The sequence below is a fragment of the Numida meleagris genome, chromosome 7, assembly GCF_002078875.1.
Source record: "Numida meleagris isolate 19003 breed g44 Domestic line chromosome 7, NumMel1.0, whole genome shotgun sequence".
Classification (NCBI taxonomy): domain Eukaryota; kingdom Metazoa; phylum Chordata; class Aves; order Galliformes; family Numididae; genus Numida; species Numida meleagris.
The window spans coordinates 15250325-15264372 of NC_034415.1; the positions used below are offsets into that span (position 1 = coordinate 15250325).

General features: G+C 37.5%; 1 protein-coding gene across 2 annotated transcripts in view; it reads right to left on the minus strand.

Moving 5' to 3' along the window:
• PKN2 (protein kinase N2) overlaps positions 1 to 14048 on the minus strand; it is a 53769-nt gene that overhangs the window by 17316 nt on the left and 22405 nt on the right. The window contains exons 2-4 of one of the 2 annotated variants that reach the window (XM_021404103.1): positions 13744 to 14044; positions 5287 to 5438; positions 456 to 573 (exon numbers count right to left, since the gene is read on the minus strand). In XM_021404103.1, coding sequence (XP_021259778.1) covers positions 456 to 573; positions 5287 to 5438; positions 13744 to 14044 — 571 coding nt within the window. Of the gene's footprint in view, positions 1 to 455; positions 574 to 5286; positions 5439 to 5582; positions 7181 to 13743; positions 14045 to 14048 lie in introns of those variants that run through there. The other variant, XM_021404104.1, reaches the window with a different exon arrangement.

Below are 14048 nucleotides of genomic sequence, written 5' to 3' on the forward strand. Positions count from 1 at the left end.
CCTCTCTGTTCCCACAAGTAATAATTAGGTCAATCTATTCAAGGATGACAAGCAGGCTTTATACCTACATCAGATTTTTTTTTTTTTTTAGGATAGTGAAAAGATTATGTAAAGAAAAGTACTACTTCTTGTCAAAACAAAGAATACTAGCATACACACACAGAGGGAGAATGAAGTCTACAAAGCAAGAGTGGACTTGATAAGGAATGAATAAGATAATGAAGAAAGCCTGTATTTCTCTTTGATAAGCTTCAAGGTACTTTGCTTCAAGTCTGATGCATATGGTATCCTAACACATGAAATGTGATGTCTAGTCTCATTATTTACAGTTCATGGAAGTTTGTCTAACTTTTGTTTTAGAAATTCAGCTATTTAGAAATAGCTCGGTGTGCATATGGGTACATATCTATGTGGTATTCTGACATTAGTAAGATTAATATTCTGTAGTCCATCACCATTATCAAAAGCCAATTCATTGGTCTGAACTGCCTGAAGAATCTGCATCCTTATAACTTCTATTTTTGTCTTGCTGTCTTGGAGCATCTGTTGAGCTGTGGCAAGAAGTTTTCGATCCTATTGAAACAAAAAAGTTAACAGTGTAAACTCTTCACAGTACAAAATACATTGAAAGCTTTAAAAACCACTTGCTTAGCAACAAGAACTACATAGCTCATTAGGTAGAGCAGACCAATTCAACTGACCATATTAAGATACTAGAGGAAATTAGGTTGGGACCAATGGGTATTCAGATTGATTTATAGACTACAAACCACACCCATGGCAACTCTGTTTAAAGCTGGATAAAGGAGGCACGATCTAGAAACACCACACATGTAGATGGATATTTTGTAAGCTGATACTAAAGAAAGAAGAAGATACTAAGTGTAAAATACCTCCATCCTATGGAGAATGACAAGTTTATAGTGAATCACAGAATGGCTTAGGTTGGAGGGGACCTTAAAGATCATCCAGTTCCAACACCTCTGCCACGGGCAGGGTTGCCACCTACCAGCTCATGCTGCCCAGGGCCCCATCCAGCCTGGCCTTGAGCAGCTCCAGGGATGGGGCACCCACAGCTTCTCTGGGCAGCTGTCCAGGGCCTCACCACCCTCTGAGTAAAAAATTTCTTCCAAACATCTAACCTAGATCTCCCCTCTTTTAGTTTAAACCCATTCCCCCTTGTGAATATAAGAACTCTTCTAATAATTCTTCCAACAGCCAAATCTGCTAGACTAAATGCATACAAAAATGATTGTGTCAATTCGCCTGAGTTAATTTCAATCTTAACATTAGAAAAATGAAGTTAACTCACATAGTGTACTATATTCAATTGTAAATAATTCTGCAAATATTTTTGTCTGAACAAATCAAACATTATTCTTCCATTAATAAACACATAATATCAGATTACTTCACCAGCTATTTCATCAGCAACTTAGACACAACATTTTTTTTTCCTGAACAAACAGAGCTACCCAATTTCTGTTTTCAAAAGTCGTAACAAGAAAAGCAGATTAGAAGAGAACACTTCTGAAGATGAACTTTCAGATTCACTGATAATACCAATTCACTCTCAGGAGCGTGGATAGCTATCCTCGCTATGTGTTTCTCAGGTATATCATTTTTTTGGTCCCTAGAGATTTGATTAATGATGGATTATCAAGTGGTTGTTGGATGTGGAATTACAAGAAAACTTAAAGATGATCTGACTTAGATGAAAACAGAAAAGGAGCATGGGAAATATTAAGGCAGTCAATTTGTCGTGCCTGTGCAGTGCCAGATTAACAAACAGTAATCAGTGTAGATGAATACTGCACTTGCTATAGGCCAAAGGCCACTCTGGTTAACTCATTTTGCAACCACTCCATAACCTCATTATGAAGCTATTTTACCATGAACATGGTTTATACTTATATTTTTAATTTTCTAATGAAGTTATCAACTACTTAAGACTTAAAAGAAATTTGATTCTTCCCCTTATCTCTGTCAAGACAACTACTACATAGTACACATTCTCAGAGATAGAAATATTGGCACTATGGTATATGTGAACACTATAATGAGAACGTTAGAAAAATTAGTATGCTGAGAAGAAAAAAATACATTCACAGATGCACTCTATGACCTTGTGCCTAATATATTACTCACTCTGATATTTTTATAATACTCTATGTTCTGCTGGTACATACACAATATATATGGGAAAAAGCTTTGGCTACACGGGAAGAAATAGCGTACCACTGCATTCCATAGTACCAATTTGTAATATTAATCAGTGTTTCAAATATGAAGACTAGCAGTATCGTGAGCCTTATCTTATAATGTCCTTATGCTGAAGATTCCACATTAGCTATCCAACTATTTAATTAGTACACCTAATTTTCATTTAAGAAAATACTCAAATTATTAGTCTCAAATGCTAATATCACCATTTAAAATAACTACTGCCTACAGCAGATCATGGGATCTAACTAACAGATTACATAAATCTTCAGAATCCTGTATTAAACCTCATCCATGCATCATCCTGATGTAGGCATACTCTGAAAGCATTTTTTGTCCGTCTTTGTTTTTATCTGATTTTTCATCTTACCTCACCTGATTGTCTTCCACATCCTATCACTCCAATGCATGCACTTGCTCAGGAGCAACATCAGTGTGTAAAATTGCGGTAATTTAAGATTACAGAATTAGCTAGGGATTCTAGATTACCCTGTGCTTTCAAGAGAAAGAACATCCCATCCTCAAAAGCAGAATGGATGTGTTATACTTAGCAGCTCTGTTAGTGTTGGGGTCTGAACAAAAATATTTCAAAGCATCTCGTGGACATAGAAACGGACAGTGCCTGTTAAATTGATCTGCAAAAGCCGTCATGGGATCTCAGAGATCCATCAAGTCCAAGGAAAGATGTTCAATGCCTCAGAAACACAGAATAGGTTGAGCTGAATGTTACTGAAGAAAGTAGACTAAGTTCAAATGGAAAATCTTCACCTGTGATAACACACTTATTCTTATTAGCAGACTACTTTTTTTTTTTTAATCTTTAAGAAACGAACTACAACCTTCCTCCATTAAAGTTAGGTTTGAAAATAATACAGCAAATTTAATATTCCATCATAGTATGCCAGAGTAACAGTCACAAAACAGTTTAATATATTTTAAAGAGGTTCCTTTTTAATGTGCCCAATTATGTTTTGGATTCAAACCGAGAATTTTCTGCCCCTTTTGGCCACCCCATCCAGAAACTTAAGTTTAGCTTTTTACAACCTAATCATTATACTTAAGCCTACAGTATAAACCCCACTGAATTATCTCACTACATAGTATTATGACCATGAGAATGAACACACATCATTTCCATCCAGCTTGTTGAAGCAGCTGGCAATGCTCTTGTGTTTCCAGCTCGTTCTCCCCAGCGCAGTTACCGCATACACCCAAACTGGTAAGCTCATTTAAACGTTTACCAATTGGAAGTACAAGATTCAATCAACAATTTTAATTACATGCCTCAATCATAAAGCAAGCCAGAATTTACCCCTTCTTCCTAGTCTGATCAAAGCTTGCTAGCAATGTCTGATGTTACAGCCTGAGTATTTAGTTAAGTTCTTTTCAGGCTGTTATAAGGTTACATGCTAAGGGTTTATTAGGGATATAAATCATGTACATCTTTTGATCCATTTGGATCAGATGATTATTATTTTTGAGCGAGCCGGATATTAAGTACATGGCCCCAGAGGACGTAGACTCCAGGGTTTCCAGGAGCTGGGGATTGTGGTGCAAGGACAGCATTCCCTGGCCTTTAGTCATGAGGCGCTGCAGATACCTCTTCCACCTGCCCCAGGCTAGTAGGTGACAGGTCACTTTCAGCTAAGGCTACCAGCACCAGCTGGCTCAGGTGCTGCTAGGACAGAATGGGCTTGATGGCACTTATGGGCCATCTAGTCTAAAATGGTTTTTCAGAAAGTGAGCAGCACTGTGGTTTTAGCAAGAGGTACAAAGAAGTCAGAGTAGGCAGGTACAAAAGTAATCTGCCTCTCCACCGGGTCCTGGAAGAAAGTCATTCAGAAATACAAAGTTCCTCGCCAATACTTTTTGGTTAGTACAAATTCTACCTGGCAGCAGTGCAATTTACAGAAGTGTACTCTTCAAATAGCATTTCTTTTGAATAAGTTCACTGACTCATCTATGTGTTGGGCCAGCCAGATAAGAACTTAAAACATTTCAATTGTATTTACCATCTCTGAACATAGAATCGTCCAACCAAGCTACTACATATTATTTGTTATAACTATGTCAGTTTTTCACCTTAGTTTGGAGATTCAGTTCATCTCCATAATGATCTAGTAAAAGGAAAGCAAAAGTAATTAGTAACTAACGAATGCAGAAGGGGCTGCAAGTAAGATCCTCCTACACATTGTTTTACTCATTTGAGAAGTGTGATTATCTTATACTCAAAATAACTCTTCCCCTTCTACCCCCATTAAAAAGTTAGGCAAAGTCTTTCAGTTGAGTTAAGGACTCCCTTCGTGTATGATGAATTTTATTACCTAGTTAAGACTATGTAATAAGTCAAACCCATCTAGGAGTTAGCAAGCCCCTTCCCTACCCCTTGGAGAACTTTTAGTTTCAGTTTGATGTTATCAGGTAACTACCTCTAGAATACCACACTTCTGTTAAATAAATCAATAAATAAACGTGAGGGAGAGGGAAAGAGAGGAAGTATTTCATGTATCTGTGTACTAATGTTGATTACAACAATGCTATCTGAATATTATGCGTCTCTTATTGAAACATTTTTTGGTACAAGTCTTTACTGGCAACTAAAATTAGATGAACATTTCAGAAATGTATCTGGCAATATCACTTTCAGTATAATTGTCATGTGCATCTTAACTTTAAATTAATGGATGTATGTTTTTTAGTGGAGCTAGAAAAAGCATCAGCCACCACTTGATGCCATACCAAGCTTTGCTGCTTTGTAAATCACACATGATCAAAGATTACCAGACATACTAAATTTAGTAAACCAGATTTGTTATGGAGGTTGAATTGCATGTGGACAAACTGATAAAACGCCCAGGTCTAGCAAGCATCCCGAGTGGGTATGAAACCACAACAGAAACAGCATAGCAGTTTGTAGCAGATTCTACACTGCTACTTAATAACAACAACAAATCAACCTCAAAACACCAAAATTGCACACTGCTTACACATTGTACATTCATACTACAGCAATACAAAATTCCACAATCATTTTCACACTCTTTAAGCATTTCAAAGCCTTACCTTTGAAGAACCATTTGAGTACATCTGTATCATATTTTCTGCTCCCTGTTTCACCTTCAGTTCTATATCCAATTGCTTCTTTAAGGCCATCAATCTGTTGTTGGTAGGAAAACGAGGATCGCTATTTGGAGTATCAGGAGTCCTAGGACAATCTGTGAATTAAACGCAAGATGTAGTGTGTGGAGCAAAGAAAAAAAAATAAAAAGCAAACAAAACAAACACAACCAAACAAAAATCCTCAAAACACCCCAAAAACTTATCTGTTCTATAACTTAATAAATAAACAAAGCACGAACATCACACTTGATACTTCAGACTGACTGTCCTGTCCTGAGCTACTTTGCAGCAGCTCTGCAAATGCTCCTTAACGTGCAAAGCCTCATGAAAGCACAGTGACTCCCACACACGTCCTAATTCACATGAATCACTTCCGGGAGTGGTAATATAGGCAGGTTTGCAGCTAGGGCTATTTTTGTTTCAAAGGAGATTTATTTCTTCTGGCATGTCTTGAGTCAATTAAAAATGCTCTTTGCCATTAAGCTTTCTTACAGTTCGATTTAAAATCTACAACAAACAAACTTGGACAGTACTATTCAGTACCAATAAGCATATTCTAAATGAAGATATTAAGTAGATTTATTTCCTCATTGATTTTAGCATATGATTACAGCTACGACTACTGTAGATACAATTTATGTCAAAATTAAGAACGGACAACGTGAGCCTTTTCCTACATCAGATGGAACGATTTCTGCTCTGCAATGCTAAGTGAATAATGGGTTAATTGGATATACTGAACAGCTGTGATCCGTGGGAAGAATGAAGTTTTTTATTTGAGAATATTAGTGTGTTTAGATCTCCATCTTGTTGGATTAATTAAATAGAATGCAAGTTAGTTTTCAATCGAGCAAATTACATACTCAAACTCCTTAACTTGGTCTTCCTTTTCCAGAAAAGTCTATTAATCACTGGCTCCTATTTCAGCTTGTACACTATGAACTGTTAATGAACTGAAAACAAGTGGTCACTGGACTATTTCCTAATGGTTAATTATCCCATAATTTCCAACAAGACCATCCTTGTAGCTATGGCTGACTGTCCTTCCTAACAGGCCCGATGACTTATCTTTCAAACTTTTTGTAAAACAGGGTAAATTATGCCCATTATAATAATGTCTCGTTGTTGTTGTTGCTGCTATCTTTAACAACTGAGGGAATAGACTCTCTACAGAAAAATGACATTAGTTGGTCTCCTGAAGATTATATTCATCTGATATCAACAGTATGGTCTTTTTTTCCAATTTTAATTAATTTCCCTTGAATTATAACTAAGATGGTGAAATCAAGTTCCTCAAATCCTTGGTTATTAGAAAACCCAGGCATTGCACTAGTAACTTACAAATTATTAACTGTGAGTTATCTAGGGGCGTCTTATCTGCCATCTCATATTTATTCTGCAGAAGCTTCCAATAACTAATGTTTGAGATTTAACACATTTTACTTTCAAGTTTGCCATCTAATTTCCTTCTTTTACACTGTGGTCTTCGATGAGGCTGCACGCAGTTTTTATCTAAGTAGAACTTTTAATTTCCTCTGCTGTTAATTCACTCTTCGGTTCAAGACACTCTAAGACTCTTACCACACACTCACTACTTAAACACACTACAGAAAGTACCAGATGTTTCAAAAAGAAAAAAAAAAGTCTGTTATCCCTCATCTGTTTTCTCATTCTTCCTCTCCTCAGTGTTTTGGCTTTGTTTGTGAAACACTGCACTTGCACAGCTTTAGCTTAAATCTGGTATTAATAAAATAAACGACATGCTTTTCTCTTACTTATGTCTTCACATTTAACTAATCCTCACCTATTAATCTATTCAAAATTAAAACAAACATGGAACTTGAAAGTCACAGTATCGGGTCTCCTTAGAAAGTCGAATAATTCTGTAAATGAATATTTACCAACTTCAGATTTATGATGCCGGCCTCTACCACTTAAAGATCCCAGTCTTCTGATGATCCACGGTGAAGACTGTGGTGCTCCTGAAGTCTGTTTTCACAGCTTTTAAAGATGCAAACAAGCACTCTTCCTTTGCATTAAAACAACACTCAAGTTGCAAGTCAAGCACTAATTAGAGATACCACAATTCCGGCTGCCCATGCAGCTGTTATTATCTCCCTCTGCCTGTCTGCACTGTGAAGGTCTAACCACATCACCTACCTGGGTCATCTGAAGAGCCGGTCTGCACTTGTGGACTTACATTGCCCTCTACTATTTGGTAGAAACTGAACTACTGTTTTGTTAGCAACCAACAACAAAGAAAAATTCTGTAGTACAGACAAATAATTAGGACTTTTTTTTCTTTAAATCTTTCACTCACAGTAGCTGCCTGCTAAAATCCTGAACGAGGAACAATTTGGTTGTTTACTGTAAGTTTTTCAGAAATGGCTTCCAAGTGACTCCTTTCCCCCCCAGCCTCATTACAATAAACAGCCTGAGGCAGCTTCTTATAGAAGAATTCAGATTAAAGTTTAAGTCAGCCAGCCAAACAGGTCCTATTATGGAAAGCACTGACAATCTTAGCTGCGGCGCTACCAGCTACATCTGTTTCCCTCTCTCTGTATCCCTTACAACCTAAGAAGACATAACTAGCCAAGCTAAAGTGATTACCTATTTGTGTAAAGCATCGTACAGAGGGGCTTCAGTCTCACCTGGAGACATTTTGTCATCGCTGTAATACAAATAAGTAATAAATTCATCCAGGTAAGTGTAATCAATGGGATTTTATGTACATAGTTAAAGTTGAAGGGTTAAGTATTTATACCAAATTGATACTTCACTGAAGTAGTTAAGTGGTGACCAGGGAAAATGACAGATTCTCTAGTTTGCCATATTAGTTGGTCAATAAGGATAGCACAAGACTTGTCATTTTCAATGTATTTAAGTCCAACTTTGCACAAGACAGTAACAGATCTTCTGGTCTATTAGTGCCCCTAGGCATTATCTTCTATCTATTAGTGCCCCTAGGCATTTTTCTCATGACATGATGAGTATCAAGTGAAGTATTTCAAGTGAACTAGACTTCACTTCATGTAACTAGCCTGTTATTTTTGCTGCTAACATTAAAGGGTTTTGTGCAGCCTGTTAACACACAGCCAGGCTGCAAGAGCTGTGATGCTGCTTCCCCAAGACCTGTGACACCCTGTTTTCACAAAAATATAGGACTTGAAGTAAAAAGTGATGCTTTAATGGATTTTTTTTTTTTTTTAAAGTGTCTGGACTGCACCAGGATAATGGCATTTTTTGGTTTGAAGTGTTTATCTTAACACTTTTATCTTTGCTCTTCTGAAAACCTCTTAAGTTCGACTGAGTCTACATAGTGCTTACAGGCAAACACTCCTTGCTTCTAAATTTCCTTTTACTAATGCTCTCATCTAAGCTATCGCCACTAGAGTAGCGACAACTCTACTTTTTCTATACTGCTTCTCTTTTCTTTGGTGACTTCCCCACATAGTGAGTACGTGATTTATTCAACAAGCTCAGCATGAAATGCAAGAGCCCATGTCACTGTCCACATTTTGGTTCTGACAGCAGTGCAACATGCTGCTAAGCTACTCAGTGGCAAGTTGGGAAACAATTTATTTGAGGACATTTAATGTAGTGTCATAACCAACAGAAACACCTATGATGCATGTTCAGGCATTGCTGGGGTTAAAAAAAAAAATAAAATCAAACAAACAGGGAATCGGATGTGACAGCACTGAACTAAGCTGTCCGCAAGTCCAAAACAGCAGTGGATGCTCTGCATGCAGAGAGATCATCCAGCACTGATCTCCTGGAAAAAAAAAAAAGCTTCAATTTGAAATGAATTTCAGTTGTTTAATGGCAAATTTGAATTACTGAAAAAACCAACAGCAAATTGTCTCAACACTGTTTCAAAAACATTATTCCACATGAAGGTTCCCTAAAGTTACCATTAAATTCCTACAAATATCAGTATCTAGGCACAGTCTGACATCTAACAAGTCAATACCTCAACTAATTTTGTTGCAACCCCTACCCATTTTCAGTACTTGATCATCTGATGCGTTGTTTTCTATGGACACACTGTCTGACAGATTAGCCTGGTCAGTGGGAACAGGAGCACAAAGGAACTCTCTCTCTCCCATCAGCTACTCGTATTCTTACTCCTGAGAATTTATTTTCTTTATGACCTCTACAGCCAAGTATAATATAAAGTGAATAGTTTAAAAGTTAGGAGAATGAAGGAAGAGTGAACTTCAATATATTTGATTTCATGTTTTTCATACTTCATCCTCAATTCCCTCGAAGCTTTTTTATTTTTTCCTATCACCTCACCTCCCTATCCACCTTTACTTTAATTCACTTTCCTTATATATACCAACTATAGGCCTAATTAAATCATTACCTTGCTGCAGGTAAGCCAGTACAACATTTTACCTCCCTGAATAATATTAAAAAGTGCAATCTCTACTGTGTCTTTTTAGACACATGAAAAGAATTTCAATTTCATCTGTGCTAATATGCAGAAATATATTTTAAAGATACAAAATGCTTTCATGTCTAACGGTGAAGCAATCATCCTCACGTCACACTCGAATAAATCTCTCTGGTTTTCAGCAGCAGTGGTTATTACGCTTGTCCTACTCCATCTATATTGCTGCATTCTGCTTCATGTTTAAGTGCTGATGGACAAATTTTAAAACTCTGTGTCCTCGTATGACTAATCCACTGCATGATAAGGACAGACCTGGGTGCAAAGTCTCACTTCTAAAGCAGACCTAGATTTACCAGCAACCTCATACTGGAAAGTAAACATACACTATGGTTGTAGTTGTTTCTGAATCACACATCTGCTGCTGTGTCTATCCTCACACTCGATAATACAGTTTTTTTTAGCAAAGTGTACTTCTTGGTTAAGGTTTAATACCAATTCAAGTAGTTGGGAAGATAATTTCCTATGGGTTCAGGATGTGGACAGCTTCCAGCTCAAGGCAAGATACCATCAAAATATCCCACCTCACTTAAAATTGAATGTTAATGAGATTTTTCTACACCAGATTTATTAAGATTACATTCAATGGTTTTAATTTATGGGGGCTGCTCTGAAAGTAATGCCTCCATGCAGAAAAATAGTACCCACTGACATTCATTGACACTTGCTGAACGATTTTGGAGACCAAACAGTGGATGTGAGCACTGTGGGGCGCTGGGTGATGTGTTTCAGCTGTAAGGACAGCAACAGTGGGCCACCTCCAGACGTGCAGATTTTTTTTTTAAATTTCTTTGAAAAACAAGTATGGCATGCAGGCTCTGGTTCGTGCCTAGTGAAAATGCACAGCTAATGGTGGTGACTATGTTGAAAAATAGTACAGTGTACAAAATTTTTGTAGCTGAGAATCTGCTCTGTCAAATAGTGTTACTGTGCTCCTGGTATCTGCTGTCGTTTCCCTGGAAATAAATAGGAGGCAGTACTTTCAGAGTGACCAACCTATGCAAACTACACTGCACCGATTACAAAGTAGTTGCACTACAAATTAGTGGTTCGTTAAAAAAAGAAAAAAAAATGCAAGCCACTGCTGGACGCCATGAGCAGCAGTAAGAGTCACAATAGCTGGTGTGACACTTCCCAGCTCTAAGTGTGGAACACTTTACAAACATATGTTCACACCCACTTCTCACATACTGCAACAAAGGAAGAGTGACTTTTCAAAGCCACCACTATACATTTTCAGCCAAGCAATAGAAACAGAAACAGTCCAGAAATCCTCAGATTTGAGATTAAGCCTGACACGGCAAAAGGATCATAACCGACTATTCTTAGTGTTACTTGTTGATGGATCTCAGTCCTGACCTTGCTACTTACAACTCCCAGTAACCTATACAACATAGGTTGTTTTTTTTTTTCCCCAGAAGATTGGGAAAACCTACGGTCACCCCCCAAAAATATAAAATAGTGTAAGTATATGAAGAGAATACAAGCCTTGACTCCCACAGTTTTGTTCTGTTTGTTTTTTAACCTTATCTTCTGTATTTGGACTTAACATAGTCTAAAAATTTCCCATATACATCCTTCACTCTTTTAAATCACTTGTAACTAACAGACCAGAAAAGGGTCAAATACAAGCCGCACTAAAAAGCTGTAACTTAAGAATAAAGCTAACGTCTGGAATTAATGCACTTATACTTGGGGAAGTCCTATTTTCTGCAGGAAATGGTTATTAAATTCATGATGTCAATCTGAAGCAGAAGCAAGAATTACCAGGCTGAGATAACTGTGAGCTCTCCACAGAGCCGTGCTGCCAGATGGCAGGGATGTGAGGCCACATCTCTATGTATTTGTTGAACATTATACAAACATTTTATACACATACAGAGTAGGCTTAAGTGTCCTAAGCCTTATGCTACCAGCCTTACTTTGCCAAGGCCTACAGTTTTGACTTGAGCTATTAGTTAAGCTAAAACTTCAATACTGAAATCAGAATAACACCTAGGTGACATGATCCTGCTAGTGAGCATTCTGTCTGCAAACTGACAGCCCTTCCCCCCATGACTTAGTGACCATGAACAAGGAAGGAGACAGGGGACTAAATGACAAGGCAAACGGTGCACAAAAGTTCAGTAATTTCAGCTTTGGAGAGGTGGATGATTGTAGATTGTGGATCTAAAAAAATGATGGTTTAAATCTTTTTTTTTTTTTTTTTTAAAGTTTGTAAAATATTAAAATGAGTCTTATAGTGGAATGCCTGTTCTGATTTTAAAAAGATCTCAAAAGTTTTGTAGCCTGCAATAATCGAAGTAGTTAAGAAACAATGCACTTTTCTCAGGGCATATTTTAATTATTAAGACTGTAAAGGCTATCTGCCAATAACATTTTGAACAGAATGAAAGTTAAAAACGTAGTATTAAGGTATTAAGGGGCTTAGCATGCATCCAAAGCAGTTAGAAGTACATAAGATTATCAGCTTTGATCTTCTACTCCTTAAGCCTTTCACGAAGTCTCTGGTGTAGAATAAAGCGCAGGAAGAACCTGGCCGCTATCCATTAGTCACAAAAGCAATGGGCACTGCTGGCATTTTCAGAAATGTACTAAGGATCTGAACAGCATTAGTTAATTATTTATTTGCACCCAAAGATCTAAATCTCTTTAGAACTATTAAGTGCTTTCTAAGGGTCTATTGTATTTCCTGAGATGTGCACAGGCACAAGGACAATATTGCTGATGAGCTCCTTGTGGCAGTTTTAAAATGCTGCCCTGGAAGGGGGCACTCCTTTTGTACATTTTGTGCCATCTGCTTTTCAGGTTCCACTACTAGATTAATTTCTCACATCTGTGTCTACACAGCTTTTTATATTTGGTCTCCAGAGAGTTTGCATCTAATTTTCTTTCTCTTCCCTTCTTCCTGTTCCATTAAAGGCCCCTCTCTTCTCAGCACCGAGGAGGAATTTCATAAACCTCAGCCAGTATGAAGCAGAACACTTCATACCTACTACAAAAGCCAACAGCTATCTCTGAAGCATACATTATTGTATGTATTCTCATTTCATGCTGCAGTGACTACTTTGCTTCACTAGTTCCCTTTTTTCCCCCTGTAACTGTTGCTCTCAAACCTCAAAAGCAACAAGCGCAGAACACATTGTGCAACTCTACCATAGACACTGCAACGTTTTCCTAGCATGTTACAGGGCCTCATACTGTGTATTCCTGATGTCACTTACCAGTATTTTCCTCAGTTCTCACCCTAACCAACCTTTCTTCAAAATGAAGGATGATGCAGTCTTTTTATTCTACTGCCCAAGCTTCTTAAGGCTCGGCACTCACTTTACAAACACCTTCAATGCCATGTGTGCATTTATTTTAACTTTTTGCCAGAAAGAGTCTGTGTAATGTGAAATCAGTAGGCTGGCAACACCTCCTAAGTTATTCCATAAAGCTGAAAAAGCACTGCTTACTTTCACAAAGTTCCATCTTAAAATACCAAGCCGAATATTATCATAAAATATATATTCAAAATTAATATCAACTCACCACCAAGCCACAGAAAATACTAATTAAAACCATTTCAAAATATCTTAAAAAGGGCAACCTCATTGTGGATATTTCACACTGATATTTGCTCTTTTGTAGTGAAAAGCTACTAGATGATACTACTGTGATTGAGAAAACATTAATATGGTAATAACTGAAAGTGAAGAATCAACACAGGTTACATTAGTCTTCACAGCATCAACAAATAGTACGTGTACTCCTCCCCAGAAAACAAGTTTCAACTCAGAGGGACTGGACATTTATTTCCGAGTCAGAACAAACACGCATACACAGGTAACCAACTTTCCACCTACAGGTTTGCTCATTTCTAGAGCAGTTTTTTAAGTGAAATGGGCAACAGCTTATGTAAACTAAGAAAAGTAAACTGCTATCACTATAACATACAGTACCTGTAACATCTTCTGGATCCGTTACAACAATGTGTGCATTTAACTCCTGTAACTTATGATGCAAATCTTCTAACTTCTTATTTGACTTTTTCAAAATGTTGTCCACATATGCCAAGTTCTTTTTATCTGTTGTGACTTTCCTGAGGTTCTCAGCTCCCTCCTTGATTTTAAGTTCCTTCCTTATTTCCCGCTTGATTTGGTCCTTTTTTTCATCCAGCTTCTGCTGTACCATAGTATCTGAAAAGTCCAACTTTTGGCCAGTGCTCAGGCTCTCAGAGACCAGAAGACTTTTGGCATCCCCCTAG